At 36.4% G+C, this 23,597-nt stretch overlaps 1 protein-coding gene across 1 annotated transcript in view; it reads left to right on the top strand.

Annotated features, from left to right (window-relative positions):
- USH2A (usherin) overlaps positions 1-23,597 on the top strand; it is a 485,796-nt gene that overhangs the window by 181,914 nt on the left and 280,285 nt on the right. Inside the window, exon 31 of the mRNA XM_087933437.1 lies at positions 23,364-23,477. Coding sequence (XP_087789563.1) covers positions 23,364-23,477 — 114 coding nt within the window. The remainder of the gene's footprint in view (positions 1-23,363; positions 23,478-23,597) is intronic.

Here is a 23,597-nt window from a genome sequence, read left to right as displayed (position 1 = left end):
GCAAGCTGAGTATGAGCTTCTGTTTCTGAAGAGAAACTTCAATGATAGGAAATCATAGACCCAAGACAAATTGTAAATGTATTCCTATTGCCACACTCGTGTTTTAAGACCTATAATAGGTACCAAGGCTTCACATCTTGTGCCTTCCACACAGCAACTCTCATTCATTCTCACAACAGAGGATGCCATGACAGACATCCTATGCAAGCGAGCAAGGAAGAGAAAAAAATGAGAACATATACATACACAACTTATTTAACCATTATTTGATGAACAGACCAGAATTGGTTGGGTTCACCTATTGTACAAAGCCAGAAAAATGAAACATTTTCATGTAATGTGTGCTTACAGCCAAAGTAATAATAATTTATGTAGCTGTCTCTCATGGGTCTCCTCCATTAACTCATTCATATCTACACAAATTTTTCTCTCTGTTTCTCTTCTATTATCTATCTATCTTCTACAGTCTGTCTGCCTGTCTCTCTCTCTCTCTGTATCTATCTACCTATTTATCATCCATCCATCCATCACATAACATTCTTCCATATCTAATAAAATGTTCTATCATTCCTTACAAATAATACTTCTAGATCAGGGAAGATATTTGTCTTCCCCAAATGGCTAATGTCATCCAGTGGAGCCTGTTTTTCTCTTGAGTATCTAATGGGCAGTTTGACTGATGTTTTGATCATTGCCTAGAATGTCACAGGGACTTTTGCCCTTATGCTGCAAAGTGCACCAATCCCAGACTATTAGCTTTTGAAGGAACTTTGGAAAATGAAACACCAAAAGAGACACCTAGAATACTACTGAAGGAAGGTAAAGATTGAATTTGATCAGAGACAAGCATCCTCATATTGCATCTGCAAGATGGTGGCAGCAGTAGAGGCAGCATGAGGAGCTCCAGCGGGCATGGGCAGTGCCAGGCGACAAGCCCTCTAATCCCTGTGGGTCCAGCCGGTGAGGTGGAAAGCCTAACACCTGAGACTTGCCAGCAAGCCAGAAAAGAGCTCCATTCCTCAGCAAACACTCAATTCAAAAGTACTTGGAGATCTCTGATTCCTCCCAGTAAAGAACTCATTCCTCGGTGGGCACTAAGTTCGGGAGCACTCTATTCAAAAGCGCTCAATGATGTGTGACTTGACCCATCCTTACTAGAAGGTAAGGCGGCGGGGCTCGCCAGTACCGGGTGGGCTCAACGATCATCCTTGCAGGGCAGTGAGATTGTGAGATTCATCCCATCCTTGCAGGGCGGTGAGCACCAGAAGCTGTGAGTCAGACATCTGCAGCCAGGGTGTGAAACAGACTGCTTCCCCCCTGCCGCCCCTCCTTCCCTCTTCCCTCTTCACCAAATTGCTAATCTGGACTTCCTCTTTAAAAGGACGGTGACTTTGGACTTTCAATAAATAAGGAAGTATTGTTATAACTGAACTCCTGTGAAGATTGGAAGCAACTTTTATTTCCTGTGATAGAAGCAGAAGTATATTGAAGCCAGGAGTGAATGCTCAATACAAATCTGAGTGTACATAGTACAAATATAAACTGTTCAAATTGCCAGTGCAAGACTTTCTTTCTCTTTGTCTTAAAAGCAACAAACTTTGAAAGTGTATTTAAATTAACTAGGAGGGGCCAGAAATCCAATTCATCAAGGGAAAACAAAACAAAAAGTTTCCTGTTGCCTCCCAGTGAATTGTTCTGTTTATCTCTGCTGAAGAAGGGGCCAAAGATTCCCCCCTTCAATGTCTTTGCATCTTTACTATCTCAAAAACTCAATCTACAAAACAAGAAAGAGAGTGTAAACCCTTGCTCATTGATTGTTTTCAAACAGCCCAGGAAAAGAGGCCTCCTGCCAGTTTATTAAGGGTTATAAACCTATTCTCAGATATCAGCAACAGTTAAGCAAAACAAAGCAAAGCATTAACCCTTTACTTACCAACTCTCAATACTACATACTACTTCATTACTTTCATTATCTCAAAAAAATCAATTTCTTTAAAATAAGTTTTATCAAATGATCAATTGATTTATTGTTTTTATTGCTTAGTATGATTGAGTGTTTAGTGCATATAGTGTAATTACTGAATATCTTATTAGTAAAATCAGTGATTTAGTGAATTTAATTGACCAGTGTGTTTAGTAATTACTGTAATAAATTAGGCTGTATGTTGCTTTGCAAAATTATTTGATTAGAGTGATTTGAATAACCAATTGATTGATTGATTGATTTTTAGTAATAATTAACCTTACTTTTGATTTGTTCTCTAACATATCAATTAACATTTATTAATTACCAACATTCATTAAGTAACTGTCTACCTATCACATTAACTAGCTGTTTTAATTGATTACTGTATTATTGCCATCGACCCTGCCAGCCAAAAACTCCAAACCAAAACAAAAGAAAAATATCTCTACCAATGACCTCCCAGACTCCTGCACATGTTTCAAATGTCTTGAAACCATCAATGAAAGCAAAATTTACATCATATGCCACCTATGCGATAATCTAGCCCACCCTGCCTGTTTAAACGCAAACAAAAGTCTAGCTGATATGGTTAAAAATTCAGATACATTATTTTATCTATGTCCATCATGTTCTCCTAAGCTAAACAAACTGAGTACCCTACCTGACAAAGTTGAAAGCATAGAATCACTCGTTCACTCAATAGAAGAATGCTTAGCAACACGTTTTGAAACAACTATACAAGCAAGCCTAATTTCTCTTGAAAAAAAATACAGCACAGATAAGTGAGTACCTATCAGCTCAAAATCAAATCCCACAACAACCACAACCACTACCTCAACTACAAACACAACTACAACCAAAAATAACCACCAAACCACAGCCACAAACAATTACTATCCCTTCAAATAATTCCACAAATAATATCTCCTTACTCATCAAAGACACCATGGAACGTGAACAGAAATGTCCAAATGCCATCTTATTTGGTCTTGAAGACACCAACGAATCAGGTGACATCACCAAAGTTCATGATATCATAAACAAATCAAATATAACAAACATCTCTCCTGAAGATATCATTGAAATAACCAGAGATGGCCATAGATACAAATACAATGATGGCTCTGTGGCCCCAAGATTGTGTAGAGTTGTATGCAAAAATGAGTCCAGCAAACGCATATTCATTCATACAATAAATGCCATTGCAAAAACCAATCCCTACCACAAAAAACTTCGCTCAGGACCAGACTTATCCATACTGCAAAGAATCCGCTCCGTGAACTCCGCGCAGAACTCAAAAACCATCTAGACAATGGAGAAAAGGACCTATACATTAACTACAGAGCTGATTGCATCAAAAGAAAGTCACACATCCCACAACTCCGCATCCAACCCCACCTCATCCAATCCAACATCACTCAAAACTAGGCATGCATGCCCCTAACTACCTCTATTCCAACTACAACTGGCCTTAAATGCAAGCTACTCAATGCAAGAAGCCTTGTAAATAAAATACCTGAATTTCTCCTCTTGCTAAATATGGCTAAATTCAACATTATATTCGTATGTGAAACATGACTCAACGCATCTCACTCTGATTCCATTACCACAGTAAGAGACTATCATGTTTATCGATCAGATCGTGAAATCCATAGAGGAGGTGGTGTTGCTATCTTCTATAAAAAGTCCTTACATCTAAAAAGCATCCAAATTACCCAGGAGCTTGCTATTCCTGAGACCATCGTCTGTGAACTGTCCTTAAATATCACGTTTCAGTTCTTACTATGTTACAGAGCCCCTGATTCTGACATCAAACATGCAAACAAGCTAAATACACTACTAACATGGGCAGCATCCTGCTCACACACTTTTATCTTTCTTGGTGACTTCAATCTACCTCATATTAACTGGATCCTTAACGAATGTACAACTGAACCCACACATGCAACCTTCTACAATGCAGTAACAAATCTGGGACTAGAACAACTACTAACCAACAACATTAGGCTTAACAACTGCCTCGATCTCATCTTCTGCAATAGTTTGAATTCAATTTATGGAGTACAAATTAAAGAACCCTTTTCCAACAGTGACCACAACATGATTGACTTTTGTCTCGACATATGTCCACACAAAAATCATCACAATGACGTAATCTCCAATTATAACTTAAAAAAAGGCAACTATGATCTTATAAACAACGATCTCTCATCCCTTGATTGGCAATTTCTATTCTCTGGATGCAATACTGTACAAGACCATTACAATATATTTTTACTTGAAGTCAAAAGAGTCATCAAACTATATGTACCATTAACAACTCCCAAAACCAGAAAAAACAAATTACCTAAAACAATAAGGAAGCTTCAATCCAAAAAGAAATCACTTTGGCGGAAAAACAAATCTGGTCACGTTGCCAACTTCCAAAGCCAATACAAAAATTTATGCCATCAGATAAAAATTGAATGCAACCATTTATCACATTAAACAAGAAGAAGACCTTCTATGCACCAATTCCACCTGTGCTTTCTACAATTTTGTAAACAACAAACTAAAAGATTCAAGGTCCATCCCACCCCTGAAAGGACCTAATGGTAAAGACTGCAATGATGACACTATTAAAGCCAACCTCTTTAACACATTCTTTGGTTCATTATTTGTAAACAGCAATGGATCATGCCCAGTATTTCCTAGTCGAATCACAGACAACTACAATGATCTAATACATATCGATTTTACAGAAGACAATGTTGAAAAAGCACTATGCAATCTAAAACCATCTCTATCTATTGGACCAGATGGAATATGGCCTATTTCTTAAAAAAGCTACCCACTACCATAGCCAAACCTCTAAGCATAATCTTTGAAAAATCTTTCAGGACCAGCTCCTTGCCAAAACTATGGTCACAAGCCACGGTCATTCCCATCTTCAAAAAGGGAGACCCCAGCCTAGTTGAAAATTACAGACCAATCTCTTTATTCTGCATCACCTGTAAAGTCATGGAATCAATTATTAACCAATCCATCATCCTCCACTTAGAGACAAACAACCTACTCTCTAATAAACAATTTGGTTTTAGGAAAAAACTACACTGCAAAAACATATGGACTACACAACTCAATCAGGGCAAAGCAATAGATGCAATCTACATAGACTTCTGTAAAGCCTTTGATTCAGTGGTACACAACAAACTACTCCTAAAACTAAAATTTTACGGTATCTCTGGACACCTGCATAACTGGATAAAAGCATTCCTGTCAAACAGACAACAAATGGTCAAAGTTGGGAACGTCCTTTCAAATTCTGTACTTGTCAACAGTGGTGTCCCGCAAGGTAGTGCTCTAGGACCAACTCTCTTCATACTCTACATAAATGACCTCTGTGATCATATTAAGAGCAACTGTGTTGGAGTACTTATCTCAAATGACCTAAGTGCTAGAGCCCACTGTAACTATATAGCCAAAAAGGCGTTAGGAGTTGTTAACCTAATCTTACATAGCTTTTTCTCTGGTAATATTACACTAATAACTAGAGCATACAAAACATTTGTTAGACCAATACTCAAATACAGCTCATCAGTTTGGACCCCACATTACGTATCTGATATTAACACAGTTGAGAAAGTCCAGAAATATTTCACAAGAAGAGTTCTCCACTCCTCTACTCATTGCAGAATACCTTATGCCACCTGACTCGAAATTCTAGACCTAGAAAACCTAGAAGTACACCGCCTTTGGTCCGATCTATGTATAGTAAATAAAATCATACATTGCAATGTCCTACCTGTCAATGAATACTTCAGCTTCAACCTTAACAACACAAGAGCACACAATAGATACAAACTCAAGGTTAATTGCACCAAACTTGATTGCAGGAAATACGACTTCAGAAACGAGTGTTCAATGTCTGGAATACTCTACCTGACTGTGGTTTTTTCCCCAAACTGCAAAAACTTTAACCTTAGACTGTCTACTATTGACCTCACCCCCACGTCTGTAGGGGGCGTGCATAAGTGCACTAACATGCCTACCGTCCCTGTCCTATTTTTTCTTTTATATATTTTTTTATTTTTCTTACATGTATCCATGTATTCATAACTATGTTTTTACTTATACCTATTATCTTGTAAGCAATTTACAAATAAAAATAAAATAAAAATCTTAGGGATTACACTGTGATATAGTTTTCTCATGTTGCCAGCCAACAGCTCTTTCCAACAGGACCAGTATCTTGAAAGAGGGGGATAGATCACAGGATCATCTGTGGATTTACTGAGAGTTGGACAATACCTAGGTAAGTTCTAATGAAGTTACAGAAACAACCTTTTATGCAGTTACTGGGAGAGATTTGATACTAACTTTGGAGAAAGTAGACAGAATCCTCAGTATTCAAAGCTGAGCATCTGTTTATTAAATCCATTATCTTCCCTGGTGGGTGAGGGCCACCATGGAAAGTCAGCAAGGAGATAAATACATGGTTAGGTCCATGCTGAAGCATCTGCTTCAATAAGAAACTGGGTATTTCTCTAAAGAATAAAGATGACCTTGAAGGTAAACCAGATTCTTTCCCAGAATAATGAAGCAAGATGCACAATTCAACCCCAAGTAAGCTGAAAGAAAACAATTTAGAAACCTCTGTAATGTCACAGGAGTGGAGGGGAAGAAAAGCATTATTAGACTTTCTTGGTCTGATATAGTAAGGATAATAGATCCTCAATTCCTTGAAGCAGAGCTTTCACTGAGGGGTGTTTCATTTTTAATCCTGAATGTGGTTGCACTTCTTTTTTAAAAAAAAGTGCTTTAAATTTTCTTGTGTCCTGTTTTAAAATCCACAAATGTGTTATGTATAAGATTTTATAAATTAGCAAATCAGAATGTTGCATGTGTAGTAAGGTTAGCTTTCCATGCTGTATAAACTGTGCCTTTTAGAGCTTCTAATAAAATAATGTTTCTTCATACAGGAAACCTTGAAAGTATAATTTAGGTGTGTGTGTGAGAGAGAGAGTGAGTGTCTGTCTGTCTGTCTGTCTGTCTATCTATCTTATTGTACTGTATATATAAAGAGTTGTTCAAATTTTAGCAGTCTGAGAATTATATATAGATATACTGTATATATAAAGAGTTGCTCAAATTTTAGCAGTCTGAGATTTCTTCTTTTGCCTGCCTTAGCAGGTTGATTACAAAGCAATTTGCACAGCTGGTCAGGCCTGCAGGTGCTTGGAAATGTGTTAGATAGGTGACCGCCTACTAACGTGTGAGTTAATGTGGTGGACAGGGAAAATCTCAGAGGAACTGAAATTCTGTTGGTTGTTAACTCAGGTTGTGCCAATAAATCAGAAAACCATATGGGTAGGATTACTTGTATTAGAAACATTTGTTTCCTTGATAGAAAAGATTATTTTAGCTTGAAAAATATGTTTTATTGTTGTTAAGGTGAAGGCTGCAAATCATATATATGTGCACTATACTTTCTAATACTGAAAAGATAGTGCTTATTTTTGAAGTAAAAATATGGTTTGCCTTTCTCATTTTTCATTTCCATTTTCAACTTCCATACTTACTTCTTTTTATACTCTTAACAGTAAAAAGATACTCATACGAACCCCTTGAAATGTGTGTTTTACAAGGCCGAAAACACTAAAAAATGTTTTTGTTGGGTTTCCTTTCTTTATTCAGCATCTTCTCAGAGATGATAAGAAAAGAAATGCTTTTAGTTTCTTGTGTACATTTAATGTTTCATATTTCCGAGTTAGACTTAATGAATTCCAGAGATGCTTCTGAAAACAGAGATTTTCAGTGTGTGAAACAAATAAATGCACTATTTCTGCATTTAAAAATAATGTGCAAACTGCAAAAAAGCAAATCACGTGGATTTTTTGGTAGCTGATGTTTATTAATGGCTGTGCATCTTCTAGAGTGTCAGCAAAGTACAGGCAAAATGAAGAGAGGTTCAGAAATACTGCATCATAAAGCATATTTCATGGAATCTGCTATCATAAGATGTAATGGCAGCCACAAGCATTAGTGATTTTAAAAAAATGATTAGACAGATCCATAGAAAGAAAAGCTATCAATACCCTATAGGTAGCTATCAGAACTATTAGTCATTATAGCTATATATACCCACCTACTAGATCAGGAGTGGAATTCAACCATCTTGCACCATCTCGGGAGAGGTGGTAGGGATGATTTTAATTGATTGGCCCCACCCATGTCTGCCTTCTTTCTTTTAGAGACTAAGCTCTACCCCCATGCCTGCCTACCTTCTTCCTTTCAGAGACTGAATCCCACCAAGCCACACCCACCATGCCATGCTCACAGAGCTGGTAGGGAAAAGTTTTTGAATTTCACCCCTGTACTAGATACCTCTGAATATCAGTATTCAAGAGTACAGATGCAAGGACTGTTTAATTCATATTCTGCTTTTAGGCTTTTCCTAGGCAACTAGATTTTTTTTAAAAAAATTCCCTCCATTCTTCAATATAAAGTGGCAAACATACCAATATTTCTTCCTCCTCCTATTTTTCCCACTACATCAACCCTATGAGGTAAGTTGGGCTGAGAGAATATGGCCCAAGTCATTCAGCTGGTTTTCCATTCCAAAGGCTGGTCTAGAATTTGCAGTCTCCTGGTTTCTAGGCCAACCACCAGATCAAATTGGCTCTCTATTTATTTGGTGAGTGGGAACATAATCTGATCTAAATTATGTGGCCTAAATGTAGATTGCCAGCCCTCTTCCTTCATCAAGTACAATACGTTTTGTCCAACCTTAAAATGAATTTCAGCCATTTTCAGACAAGAATGAAGGACAAATGAAATTGGAATTGAAACACAACAGTGGTTACATTTGTATGCAATGATTCTAGCAAGTCCCACATATATGGATATATGATATCTGCTGAAGAGTTGTATGTCTGTACACCAATGGGTGTAATAGCTTTCCTGAATACTTTTTCTAGACTTTTCTTAACCTGAACTTTGCTTCTTTTGCAAATGAGATTTCAAGCCTCAGTGAACTAGATATGCAACCAGACAGGTGGAAAAAAGCTTTTCCTGCTTGATGCTCAATGTTTAGCATTGTGTTATCTAACATACACTTTAACAATTGGTATTCCCAAATCAAAATTTTCACATTTATTTATTTTCCGCCATGCAGGTACTTGCATCCTACTTGTTGTATCCTGTTTCAACATTTCTATTGTCTATGCAAATACAGTTCATTGAGTGACTTCATTTTGGGACTGAAATAACTCAGACCCGTCTATTTATACTATTTAGGAAAGTTTTAGATTATTGTTTGCTATAAAACTATCAGGGCAAAGGACTCCAAAATAATACTGTAACTTACATTTAACTTACATTTTATACTTTAATGTAAGTAAATGTCTTTATTTAAAAAGAAAACTTCACAACCACATTGTAACCTCTTTCTGATTTGTGTGGAAAGATGCTGTGTTTCACTCTCTTTACCTGAGGACATATTAGAAGATTAGGAGTTAATTATGGTGTCTGTTTCTACCCACTTTTAAGTGACATTCTCAGCCAAAATTTTTTACATTCTTCGGTACAGAAAATGTGACAGTGTGATACATTCACTGTTAAAACATAACATTTTCTCAAATGTGTAAACTCAGAAAATGTCAGGAAATAATTTTTGATTTCAATATTTACAAAAGACACAACCTTATGTACTCTACAACCCTAATCAGTTACAGAGTTCTAATTCTAATAATAGTTTGAGAATATCAGTCAGTTCAGGCTTCCTAGAGTACAAATTGACCCATTTGATGGAGTTATAGGACACTCTCTAGAAGGGCAGCAACAGATCTATGGATCCATAGATTACAAACTGTAGAGAATGAGGGTCTATGATATGAGGGTCTCCAGTGCAACAAATGTCCGGTGCAGGGGTTTGTTTTTCCTTCCTATCTCAATATCCTCCAATATGTTTTTGAGCTAGGGATTACTGTAACAGACAATTTTATTGGACAGATCGGGTTTTTGATAAACCACTTAATTAATAAATGCAACTTCTCTTTCTTAATTGTTCACTGCTAGGTTATCTGCACTTTTATATGGAACGGGGCAACTCTCATCCACAACTGCAACTCAATTGGAAAGTTAGATTAATTTGAATGAAGGAGCTGCAGACAGATATATTCCCTGTGTACCCTAAGCTTCAAAGTGCCATTTTGCCTTCAAATCTGAAACACTTCATAATCTTTTTAAAAAGTTATTGAAGACTTTCTTTAGATCCATTTTGTCTGGTCAATATAATCTCCTCCTCTTCCTCCTTCTCCTCCTCCTCCTCCTCCTCTTCCTCTTCCTGATCTGAACTGTAGCTCCCTAATCTATGAAATGTTTTAAATTAGACCCAAGTATTCTAGAAGAATTTAAATCTCTTGACACTGTGTATGTCAAACCAGGTGGTGCAGTGGTTAAGGCACAAGTCTAGAAACTGGGAGACTATACAAGGGGTGCTATAAGTTCTAGCTTGGGTGATCTTGGGCCGATCACCAGGGGTGGGATTCTACTGGTTCTATAGAACCCCTTGTTCTTTCTCGAAGTAGTTCGGAGAACCGGAAGTTAGAAGCAATCTCTTTTTGTTTTTTTCCACCCTTATTACATTCTTGCCAGTACTCCTAGACTTCTGAGGCTTGACTTTCTTAAAGGGGAAGGGTTGTTTTAAAAATTTTACACTGCTGTTGGGAGGAAATACTTCCCTGGACAATCAGCATTTTGAAGAAATAATTGAATAATGAAGCAGAGCTGTCAGAAAGAAACTTTTAATGAGAGGGAACCAAGATGAGTGACATTCAGCAAGGCTTCTTGGCTAGCTAGAAAGATTGACATTCAAACGTGAGTCTACATACCCTTTCTGAGTTTTGGTTTAAAACTGGTTTTTGGTGAAGGTTAATTCTGTGCTTGGTGATGTTTAATCCTGTGTTTATTGATGGGATAATTTTCCCTATTCAGCTTCAACAAGCTACTGTTGTGATTTAATTATTTGTATTGTGTTTGAACTTTTTCCTGCCTCATGGTTTCTTTTTCTATCTGGGGAGTGGGGTCTTCTTTCACTGCTTTAGTGGAATCTGATACCACTACCAGTACCAGACACCAGTACCAGATACCAGTACCATTGTACTTCGAAGAGGCAGGATACAAGCTTGGCACTTTTTTTTTTTTTACTGCCTTTCTGGGGGGCATATGACCTTTCCTTTTTCCTATTTTGTGAATTGAGCGAGACCAGCTGGTATCTTTAAGTGGTGCAAATGGATCTAAGGATTGTTTTTCCTGGGGGCACTTTTTCTGGAGAGCTTCAATGACCTTTCTGCTAAAGGGTTTCACTTTATGAGCAAGAGTTGGCTGCTGATAGTTATCACTGCATTTTAACTATTTTAATTCCTCATGGTGTTTTGGCACCCTGCCTGATTTGTAACTCCGGCTTGTAGATATTTTTAATCTAATGATTGTTATTTAGGGCAGTTTTTTGCAAGCAAAGAAACTTTTTGTATTTTTGTACAGGTAATCCTTGAGTTACAGCAGTTCATTTAGTGAACATTCAAAGTTACAATGGCATTGAAAAAGTGACTTATGACCATTTTTCACACTTATGACAGTTGCAGTATCACCACTGTCATGAGAGGCCAGGCGAGGGGATGTTGAGTTGGCCACGCCCACCCAGTCACAAGACCACCAAGCCATACCCACTAACTAAGCCACACCCACGGAACCAGTTGTTAAAAAAATTGAATCCCACCCTTGCCAATCACTATCCCTCAGCCTTAGGAAGAAAGCAATGACAAATCACTCTCAAAAGCTTGCCAAAAAACCTGCAGGGACTTAACTAAGCATTCACCAGAAGTAAAAACTGGCTTGAAAGTACACTCACATGCACACGCACGCACACACATACACACACACACACTACATATAAATCCATCATCTTTGAAGTTCCAATTGACACATCTCAAACATCTAACAACACTTTAATTTTTAGTGATTCTATCATAAACAGACTTAATTTGTTTGTCACCAGTCAGACAAATATAAAGTCAGCTTTAGCATAAAAGGAAAACTGAATTTCTCTGGCCATAGCTTTTGAGCTACCAGATAATCTAATGTAAATTCAGCAGAAGGTACAGTGTCAGGGCAGGGTCAGGAGTGGTACCATAGAACTTGCCTATAATCTTCTAGTGATGGAAAGGAGCACTTTGAAAGTGCATTCAATAAGCATAAAGTAAGCATTATTGATGTTTTCAAAGTGTTAGGATCCCATGTAATGCAGGAGTGTTGGCATCTCTATTAAGCTCTTTGGCACCAGCTGATCTGGAGATCTCACCACTAAGCGCTAATGCATTTTGCATTAACGCTTAACACTGACAAAGTGTGATTCACTTACCACAGTATGGTAGGGTAAAGAAAAGAGAAGCAACAATATATTTCAGCTATCTGCATTTAGCAAGTAGATTAATCAACTATCCAAGTGTGCCATTTGCATGGTTTTGGAATACATCAGAAGAAGCTATTTTACTGATAATAGATGATCTTTGGGTGTTTAATTCTATTGAATGTAGGGATGCCCTTGCAACATTATATAAATTTGCACTGATTTTATTGTACCTGATATGTTTGAGGTAGAAGACTTTAACTCTCCAGATTCTTTATGTTTATCTATATCAATCTGTCAAAGGAAGAGGAAAGAGGAAAAGGTCTCTTCTGAACTCAAATGACATCTTTTCCTTTTCCATTGTATCATGCATGCATTTATAGTCTAAATATACTATTCCTTTGGAAGCATTGATCTTGTTTTTTTAACACATGTGGGGAAGAATTTCATTTGGTGTTCATTTTTAAATGAATAGGCTTAATTCACATTCCTCGGAATAATTTAAGCAAGTATCACCAGAAAGTTCATTTCTCCAAATTCTGCCATGCAGTTTTGGGCTCAAAGTTGGCACATACATTGTGCTTTTTGTAAAAATATACACACAAAATCCAAATGTCTGTATATATCTCTTTTGAAAATTGACATAGAAATTGAATGAGAAACATAGAATGAGAAACATACTGTCAACTGGATTAAAAATAGAATGCTACCTATATTGTGCTCCAGATTTCCATTCTATTATTTCACCATGTTACTAGATGTGGGAGTGATGGTGAATATCTTCTTCAAGCCCAACTATACCTGTTGCTCCTGCAGATACCTGAGGGATATTTGGCAGACCCTCCCTGTCAATTTTTTTTTACTATCATGCAAGGCTGGGTGATTCCTGAATTTGTCTCCAAGGATGATTAAACTAGCTTATCTGATTGATTGATTGATTATGTGCCAGCAAGTCAATGTTGAACAATCCCATACAGTAGATAGATTTTCACCATGAGAATCTGTCTCTAACCTAGTATTTCAGGTCTTCTAATGATGCATCGAATGCCACTGGTAGCCATCTATTTTGCTTGGGTATCCACTTCTCTTTCCTGCCAATTCTCCAACCATCATGGCCTTCTCTAGAGAGCTAAGTCTTTACATAATGTGTCTGAAGTAGGATAGTTTGAGCCTGGTCATTTGTTCCTCTAGTGAAAACTCTGTGTTGAGTTTATTGAGATCAACTATAATAACAGAGTCTTGCAAGTCTGATTGTGCTGTCTCCTCCTTCTTTACACTTCAGTGAATTAGGGAGCATCTGTCTGGGCTGTTTCTAAGTGTCATCTTGATGTTCTTTTTTTTTTTTTTTATAAATTTTTATTATTTTTTTAACATAAAAAACACAACAACAAAACATAAAAGTATCAGCTCCCCCATATTTTTGTACACACAGTAAGTCGGTTGGTCCATCGGTTTTGTGCATTCACCTCATAGTCACAATTACAGTTACTTTATATAATACTCTTATCAATACAAATTTATAAATCCTAGTATCGCTATTAAAGAAAAAAAAATTTGACTAAACTTTTATTCGGTCATGCCTTTATGAGATAACTATATTTTAAATATTTTATTCTAAAACAAATCTTATAATCATACCAATTCTATCCCAAATATGAAAAAGAAAGAAACAAAGAAAACTATTATATAGATATAGTATCAAAAACCAATAAAAGGAAAGGGAAAATAAAGTCATTATTATTCCTTATTATCTAACTTTTATATTTTAATATTTCATCATTCAACCATTGATAGAAAAGATCCCAAACTAAATAAAATTGTTTATCTTCTTGCTCTCTAATTTCAAAAGTCAATCTACTCATCTCAGCACATTCCAAAATTTTCTTTACAACTTCTTCTTGCAATGGAATTTTCTCATTTTTCCAATTTTTGCAAATACAATCCTAGCAGCAGTCAATACATTTACAATCAAATATTTCAACTCTTTACTATAAGTATCTGGTAGTATTCCCAATAGAAAAAACTCCGGTTTCAAGTCTATATGCTTCTTTGTCATTTTTCCAGCCACATGTGGATTTTAGTCCAATATTTTCTAGCATCCTCACAAGTCCACCACATGTGATAGTATGAACCAGGTTTCTGATGACATTTCCAGCATTTTTCGGATTTGTTCTTGAACATTCTTGCTATCCTTGTCGGGGAAAATGCCACCTGTAAAACATCTTATACAAGTTTTCTTTATAGGCTGTAGACATTGTCATTTTATAATTTTGCGACCATAATTTCTGCCATTTCTCTAAATCAATCCCATATCCAAAATTCCTCCCCCACGCAATCATAGTTTCTTTAACTTGTTCTTCCTCAAGCTTAATTTGCAATAAATAACCATACAATTTTTAATCACCTTTTCATCAGTACCCATCAAAATCTTATCCAAGTCAGTTTGCTTATCATAAAATCCCTCTGCTTTGGAATCCTCATAGTACTTTGAATGTATTTGCAAATATGAAAACCAATTCATCTGTATACCTTGTTCTTCCAATTTTTGCATCGATTTAAGTTCACCCTTTTCATCTAATAATTCCCCATAGTTAACTGTTTGTTCCTTTTATAAATTATAGGATAAGAAAACGCTTCTATCGTCGATAACCAAACTGGAATTTTCAAATAACACTGTTTTTATCTTCTCCCAATTCAACCACAGAGACTCCCGTATATAATGTCTTCTAAAATACCCTGTGTTTTAGTTCCTTGTACCATAAAAAGCATGCCAGCCCAACAACAAATCATGACCTTCTAATGTCAACAATCTGGTTTTCCTTAATGTTATCCATTCTTTAACCCACGTCAAGTTTGCAGCTTGGTAGTACAACTCCCAATTAGGCAGACCAAACCCTCCTCTAAATCTAGCATCCTGTAAAAGCTTTAACTTTATTCTTGCTTTCTTGCCTTGCCATATATACTTCAAAACAATTTTATTTAAATCCTCAAAATATTCTTTTCCAAGCCTAATTGGTATTGTTTGAAACAAAAATAAGACTCTGGGTAAAATGTTCATCTTGATTGTTGAAATCCTTCCTATTAATGACAATTGTAAGTTCTCCCATTTTTTCAAATCTTGAGCTATCTGTTGTTTAAGTTTAATATAATTATTCTCCTTCAATGTACTACATCTTGATGTCAAATATATCCCCAGATACTTAACCTTGTTTGTAACTTGAATTTTTAACAGTTCTGCCAACTCTTCCCTTTGTTTCAGCAACATATTCTTTGACAAAATCTTTGTTTTATCTCTATTTATTTTCAAACCAGCCACCTCCCCATAGACCTCTATCTTTTCCAACAGTTTCGAGGCTGTTTCTATAGGGTCTTCCAAGATAAAGACTAGGTCATCTGCAAAGGCTTGTAGTTTAAATTCTTCCTTTTTAATTTTCATTCCTTTTATAGTTTTATCTTCTCTGATATTTCTATTCAACACTTCCAAAGTCAATACAAATATCAAGGGAGAAAGAGGACAACCTTGTCTTGTGCCTTTTCTTATATTAATAGGATCTGTAAATTCTCCCTCCATCATTACCTTAGCTGTTTGTTCATTATAAATTGCTTCTATTGCCTGAATAAATCTTCTAGCGAAGCCCATCTGTTCCATTAAAAGTAACATAAATCTCCAATTCACGTTATCAAATGCCTTTTGAGCATCTAAAAATATCAAAGCCATTTGCTTTTCAGGATGCGCCTCATAGTATTCCAGGGTGTCCAGAATTACTCTCATATTGTCTCTGATTTGTCGCTTTGGCAAAAACCCATTTTGGTCTGGGTGGATAAAGTTATTCAAGTACTTTTTAAGTCTTTCTGCTAATATTGAAGCAAAAATTTTATAATCTGCATTTAGTAAAGAAATCGGTCTATTGTCATCTTGATGTTCTTGACTTAAAAAATGCTTCATCCTTTTTTGCCTAGGCAATATATCTCTGTCAAGGTCATGTTCCTTGTTTTCTACATGAAGCTCCAACTCTGATTTTTGTTGGCTGAACTGTTACTGAGCTCTCGGCAAACAATTCACTTGGTCATTTTGAATTAGACCAATTGTTATTTAACTGAATGACTTTTTCTGTGAATAAACAGTATTTTTGAACTTGTTGAGATAAGTGAATGACTGTACTCCCTCTTACAGTCCTGTCTCTTAGCCTGGTCCAATATGTGTGTGGGTTTTTTCCCCCCATAATTTTCCAGAATTGAATAGGGATATTATAAGTTATTGTTCATTTTCTCTTTGTTCTGTTTAAGCCACAGGTAATATTTAGATTTTCACATGCTTTAATTTATTTTGATTTTACAACTATATAGATTGTGTCACAGTCATTGCATTTCAAAACCATCTTTTTGCTTGGATTTCCTTATTAACAATTGTTTGGTACTCTTAGCATTAAATCCTTTTCTTTTAAATCATGTTTAATATTAATAAGGGATCCCAAAGGTGCTTTTTCAAGAGACAACTGGAGTTTCTTGATATTCTTTGAAGATGTTTCACTTCTCATCCAAGAAGCTTCTTTAGCTCTGGATGGTGGGGAATGGAAGGATTTATACTCCTTGCAGCTGGTCATTTGCATTCTTTTAGAGAGTCTTTGAGGCCATTTGGAGGTTTATCTGTGTTCTCAGGATCACCTGAGTAGTGAAAATGGGTGTGGAGTCTTCTTGGAACTGTTGAAAGGACTGTGTTGTAGATTGGAGTTGTTCAAGAGCTGTTCAATTTTGACATAGATGGCCTCTTTGACTCCTCTTTCAAACTAATGGTCCTCTCTGTCCAAAATGTGGAGTTTGCTGTCTTCAAAAGCATGGCCTTTGTCTTTTAAATACAGATGGACAGCTGAATCTTGTTCTGATGGGTTTGTTCTCCTATGTTGTGCCGTTTGTTTATGAAGTGATTGTTTTGTTTCCCCAATGTACAGATCTGCACATGTTTCACTGCACTGAACTGCATATACCACATTGCTCAGTTTGTGTCTGGGTGTTTTATCCTTGGGGTGGACAAGTTTCTGACTTAGTGTATTCATGGGTTTAAAATGTGCACTGAAGATCCTCCTAAACTTTTCAGGTATTCCTGCAAGGTATGGAATGACAACATTGCTTTGTTTATTGTTCTCTTCTTTATCTGTTGACAAAACAAGAAAGTCCAGTTGTGTCTGGAAAAAGTACCTTTGGGACAACCATGATCTGGATGACTGAGAATCTCCATAGACTAAGGGAAGTGACCAGAAAAGGATCAAAGAAGCAAATCTCTCTAATTCTGTAAAAAAAAAAAAATCAGAATGGTTATGGGAGATTATGAGATGGACTATGTGGAAAGTTTTTCAGGATCTCTTTTGTCTTGCACCTGAGTGGCAAATTTCTGTTCCTTCCCCTCTGGGGCCCTTCCAATAACAAGAGCAATCAGACAAACATACTATAGATCCCTGGATTTACACTTAAAAATTACGGGGACTGCTGTACAGTACCTCCCCACCAAAATCCATTTTTCTTCTGTATAGTTTAGTAAGCTACTTTTTCCCCCTCTCTCAGCTGCCAACCAAGCTGTTTGTCTAGCTTCTGCTGTAATCGGTTCTCCTTCATTATGTTAATCTGTGGGCGGAAAGATTTCTGTCATCTTCAAATCACTTGTACAGCAATGGTAAACACCTTGGCCTGTCTGTAATTGGACAGGTGTCTGCATTCATGTCACCCCAGCTTTTAATTCAATTAAAGAACTGGCTGTTCTGCTCTCATTACTTCCTCATTTGCTAAGCACTCCAGTCAGTCACTGAAATTTATACTCAGTGCCTGTCTACCTGCACATAAAGGCAGCCCCACTACCATCATCATTGAAGTATCACACATGTGCTAATTTACAATGGAGCAATCTTAATTATGCATTGTTATGAAAATATTCTAAGAGTGATGTTATAACATCTTTGAGAAAACCAACTCACTATAAAATTTTACTGTAAAGCATAATTGTCCATCAGCTGTAAGAGCTGAGTGAATACTGGGATGTATCCCTGAATACTGCGCCCTATTCTATGTTGGCTAAGCCTACTGTGGAAAACTCACATGTTGGAGCTTATTGGCAATGTGCTTGGAGTTTCCCTTAGTTATATTCTGAGTAGTATTTGTATTATAATGGAATAAAATTTAAGATTACCAAAAGTGGAAGGAAGTTCTTTGGGTCTTTGGATTAAAAGTAGCATTTATGAAAATGCTATTTATAAAAATATTATCTGTAATATTTTTTTTTAAAAGTATGACTTCTGAAGCAATTATCTGTCAAATATTATAATTTACATAATTTATCAAATGTTAATTCTCACCTAGGAATAAACTTAAAAAATAGAGTCTAAAAGGTTTTTTTTTTCCTGCTACTTTTCTTTTCTCTGTTTAAAGGGCCAATTACATACACTTGATTTTTTTTTTCTTAGCTACTGAGCATGAAACAAACCAAGAGGCAGGGTACTTCTTTCACTTTATTTTCAATTAAATGATACCAAAAGTTGTGGTCTTTAAGAAAAATCTACATGGTAGATTATGGATAGTAAATCAGTTGAAGATACCTCCTTTTCTCCACAATGACAGAAAACTTTGGAAGTAAATTAAAAATATAACACAGACATTTTGACACAATGACCCCATGAAACTGAATAATGTCATTTGTTAAATGTGGATGTAAAATGAAGAGTGTGGAGCAAACTGAACTCACACCCAGCAATGATGCCTACTTGATATGCAAAGCAAGTTTTCAATTTTATTGAAATAGGATGTATTCAATTTTTAATAATATTTAATATCTGTTTAGAAAGACAAACCTTAGGCTTTATTTTATCTATGATATGCAGAAGGAAGGAGGAAGGGAGGGAGGGAGGGAGGGAGAGGAAGGAAGGAAGGAAGGAAGGAAGGAAGGAAGGAAGGAAGGAAGGAAGGAAGGAAGGAAGGAAGGAAGGAAGGAAGGAAGGAAGGAAGGAAAAAGACTATTGTACTGTTTGGTGGTAGCTTCTAAAATAATAAGTCAATTTTCAGAAAACAAATTACAGTAATAGAATATAAAATGAAACTCACATTTTAATTTCATTAATTCTTAAGTTCTTCTTATTGATTTAATTGTTATGTATAGGTTCCTATCAGATCTGAATAGATCTTTCAGTACATGTAAGTCTTATAGGTCAGAAGATCCATTGCATACTCAGGCAACCTTTTAATAGCTGAGGGCTAGTAAACTGTTTCATTTGTGTGGGAGAATGTGATCCAGTGGTGGGATTTAATTTTACTACTGGTTCTGTAGGTGTGGCTTGGTGGGAGTGTCAGGGGAAGGATACTGTAAAATCTCCAGTCATAGGTAGTATTTGCTGGATCTCCGAACTACTAAAATTTCCCACTACCGGTTCTCCAGAACTGGTCAAAACCTGCTGAATACCACCTCTGATGTGATCCCAGATGTGCAGGTTTGCTGTATATTACAAGCAAGGGTAAAGCCTCAAAACAAGATTTTCTGTTTTCCCTATTTTGCATCGAGGGGAAGAATTCTACATTTTAAAAAAATTGGACTTTTAAAAACCATTTTTGTTTCTTTTGTTTGATAAATGTATGCAGAAACCATACTAATTAATTAGGTCCATTTTGATTAGAAGGGGCTTTTGAGGGTTGCAGAAAAGAAGGGTGGGTATGTATGTGTGTGTGTGAGAGAGAGAATCTCCAATTTTTAGCTACTGAAATACTTCTGTAATTTTTTTGCAGTAGATTCCTCTATCCATTCTAGAATGATATCTCATTACTTGGAAGTCGACATATCTGCTGGTTTTGTTATAAACATAATTTCATGTGCAGCAAAAGAATGATTTGGAATGCAGATCAATTGTATCAGTGACTCATTATTTTGAATAATTGATAGCATTGAAATTGTGAAGTCAATTTTTTAGAGTTCAGGTGAAAATAAACCAATCGCAAAGTCCCATTTCACATTTTCACAGTTGATAATGGTGACGGCAACTCAGTATTTTGCTACCATCAGATCTGTTCAGTTCTGTGCAACTGAAAATCTGAAAACAGGGTTAACTTTTCCTCCAGATTGCAAATAGACAAGTTATAGAACCATTTAAAAAATCACAGTGACCCTACTGTTTTTGCATTATGTAATACAATACAGCATCTTACAATAGCATTCGATTGTAAGTACTGTATGATCATTTAATTAGACTGTAAGCAATTCTTTTTCAGTATGTGCAATCTGAGCATATGGACACATTGTTTGGAAGTCTGAATCCTATCAGCTTTTATATTGACCATAAGAATTGCAGAAGGGAATATTTGGAAGTTAACAGTAGTGAATATCCCTTGATGCTAAAGTGTATTCATTTGTCATCTTAAATAAACAGTGCAGTCCAATGCTACATAAATCTACCTTTATGAGATGTATTTGAACAACCACCTTTCAATCTATAATTACTCATTTTGTGCAACAATTTGTGGTAGCATCTCTTAGCTTAACTTTTTTTGTATTTATTGGCTATTTAAATTCTTTCCAGCCTGATACAAGGATGGATGACAGCAAAGGAGCAGCCTTAGTACCTTGTTCCTCTGGACATTTCTGACTATATTTAAATACAAATCAGGAAATGCCATCAGAATTATTGGAGAATGTATTGTTGTTATTTTCAAGTGAGGTGGTATGATTTGCATCACAAGTTGGCCCCCAAAATACCTCAGAAATATTTATTGATTCAAAAATTGCAACAAATTCATGCATTTGATAACGTTGGTTAGAAAAGTGTATTGGAAATATAAATGAAATCTTCAGATACAATGGCTTGATTTGACAAAATGAATTATAGGTAGTCCTCAGCTTACAACCATAATGGAGCCATTATGGTTGTAAGCCATGATGGTCATAAAATGATTTGTCATGTGACCTGCCTGATTTAGGATCTTTTTTCAGTGGTTGTTAAATAATATCAACATCATGTATATATCACTCCTTGGACCTTTAGAGCACTCTCTGGGTGGTTTACAACACCAGCATATTGCCCCCAACATTCTGGGTTCTCGTTTTACCAACCTCACAAGGATGGGAGGCCGAGTCAACCTTGAGTCAGACAGGATTGAACTGCTGGTAGCTGGCAGAGTCAGCCACCAATACTGCAGTCTAAACACTGTGCCATCATAGTTACTAAGTGCTGAATCACCATGGCCATTAAGTGAATCCATTGGTCACCATGGCATTTTTGCTGAAAACCAAAATAGGTCATAAATTATGGTTGCATGACTTCAGGATGCTGCAAACAGCCATAGATGTGGGTGAGTTGCCAGTTGCCAAAAATGCAGGGTGGGTGGGGGGACTTTGCCACTGGAACTTCAAAACTGGATTATAAGTACTGTTTCACTTTTCCATCATAGTTTCAAATAATCACCAAGTGACTAGGTGTAAGTTAGGGGCTACTTGTATACAACCAGGAGCTGCATATTTTTCAGCTCAAAATCAGGTTTTAAAATGTTTGTAGTCAGAAGTAGTTAAGTACGCTTGTTGTGGATTCTTTGCAAGTGCCACCAGGCTACCTGAATAGCAATAGCACTTAGATTATATACCACTTTACAGGGCTTTACAGCCCTCTCTAACTCGTATACAAAGTCAGCATATTGCCCCCAACAATTTTGGTCTTCATTTTACCCTTTGGAAGGATAGAAGACTGAGTCAACCTTGAATAGTTCAATCTTACCTGTTTATAATGAGCCCTATAATTTTAAGAACCGAGAACTTAGAAATTTCCTTTATTTTCAACTTTTTCTTCTACCTTTGCATCACAAACTTAAAGGCAGAGATTATCTTGCTTCTGATATTTGCAAGTTTGGGGGATAGTTTAGCAAAGAGCAAAGCAAAAATGCTTTAAAAAAATAAAGGTTAAATGAAACCTTGTGCTTCTAGTAAGAAAAGCTTGTTCAGATTTACCTGTGGCTGATATTTAGAAAAATGGGCATGTTAATTGCAATCACACAATTAATGTCTTATCAAGTGACAAGATGCTATGTGTTTTGCAGAACTACAAGATACGGATAGCAAGGCACCATTTCTACTTACAATGCATGGGCTAATTAATACAAGTAGTCCTTGATTTACAATAGTTCATTTAGTGACTGTTCAACAGCATGAAAAACATGACTTTTGACCATTTTTCACAGTTACGACCATTGCAGTATCCCCATGGTCATGTGACTTACATTCATATGCTTGACAACTGGTTCATACTTATGATGGTTGCAGTGTCCTGGGGTCATGTGATCACCTATTGCGACCTCCTGACAAGCAAAGTCCTTGGGGAAGCCAGATTCACTTAACAACCATGTTACTAATTTAACAACTGCAGTGATTCACTTAACAACTGTGGCAGGAAAAGTCATAAAATGGGGCAAAACTTCACAAATTCCTCACTTAGCATCATAAATTCTGGGCTCAGTTGTGATCATAAGTCGAGGACTATCTATAAAGGGACATTAAGGATAAAGTATTGGGCACAATCTAGTTTTATCTTGCATGTTCAGACTTATTTCTTCATAGTTTTCAAACAGATAAATAATAATACTTGTCGTATCTTTGTTATGCACTTACAAGGAGACTTAATACAAAATAATAAAATACAACATAACAAAAATTAATATAGTAACTCACTACAAACCTATTTAAAATCCTGTCTAAAGTACAGGGTTTCACTAGGCTGGATAGTCGTATCACTGAAAACAGTTATTGCAACCTGTATTTGAGTAACAATGCATTTCTATAGGATAAAAATGAAATTGAGGCATCCTGCTTAGATAAAACCCCTCTGAAACCTCAAGAGGATAGTGAATTTTCTTAGCTGATGCTCAATGCATTTCTCTCTGTTATAAACAGAAAATGTGGAATTAGACCCGTTGTTGGGTTAAATTATCTTAAGATATATCTGCATGCTATCTTTGCCTATTGTACACCCAGCATGGATTCTTTTGTTGCAGGCCTGCTGACAGGTTTGCGTCCCTTTGCAAACTATGCTGTAACCCTAATGGCTTGCACTTTGGCGGGCTGTACGGAGAGCTCACATGCCTTGAACATCTCCACTCCACAAGAAGGTAAAGTAATTTCAAAGGTCTTGACTTCCACATTTCAGTCATGAATAATAAAATAGGAAAGGAGCTAAATGCTGCAAAGCCATTTGCTGGAAAACCCCAACCTAATTTGATGACAAAGTG

This window comes from Pseudonaja textilis, chromosome 1, assembly GCF_049901715.1.
Source record: "Pseudonaja textilis isolate UNSWEBS1 chromosome 1, rPseTex1.2, whole genome shotgun sequence".
In the NCBI taxonomy this organism is placed as follows: Eukaryota; Metazoa; Chordata; class Lepidosauria; order Squamata; family Elapidae; genus Pseudonaja; species Pseudonaja textilis.
This window is presented reverse-complemented; position numbering and strand designations above follow the sequence as displayed.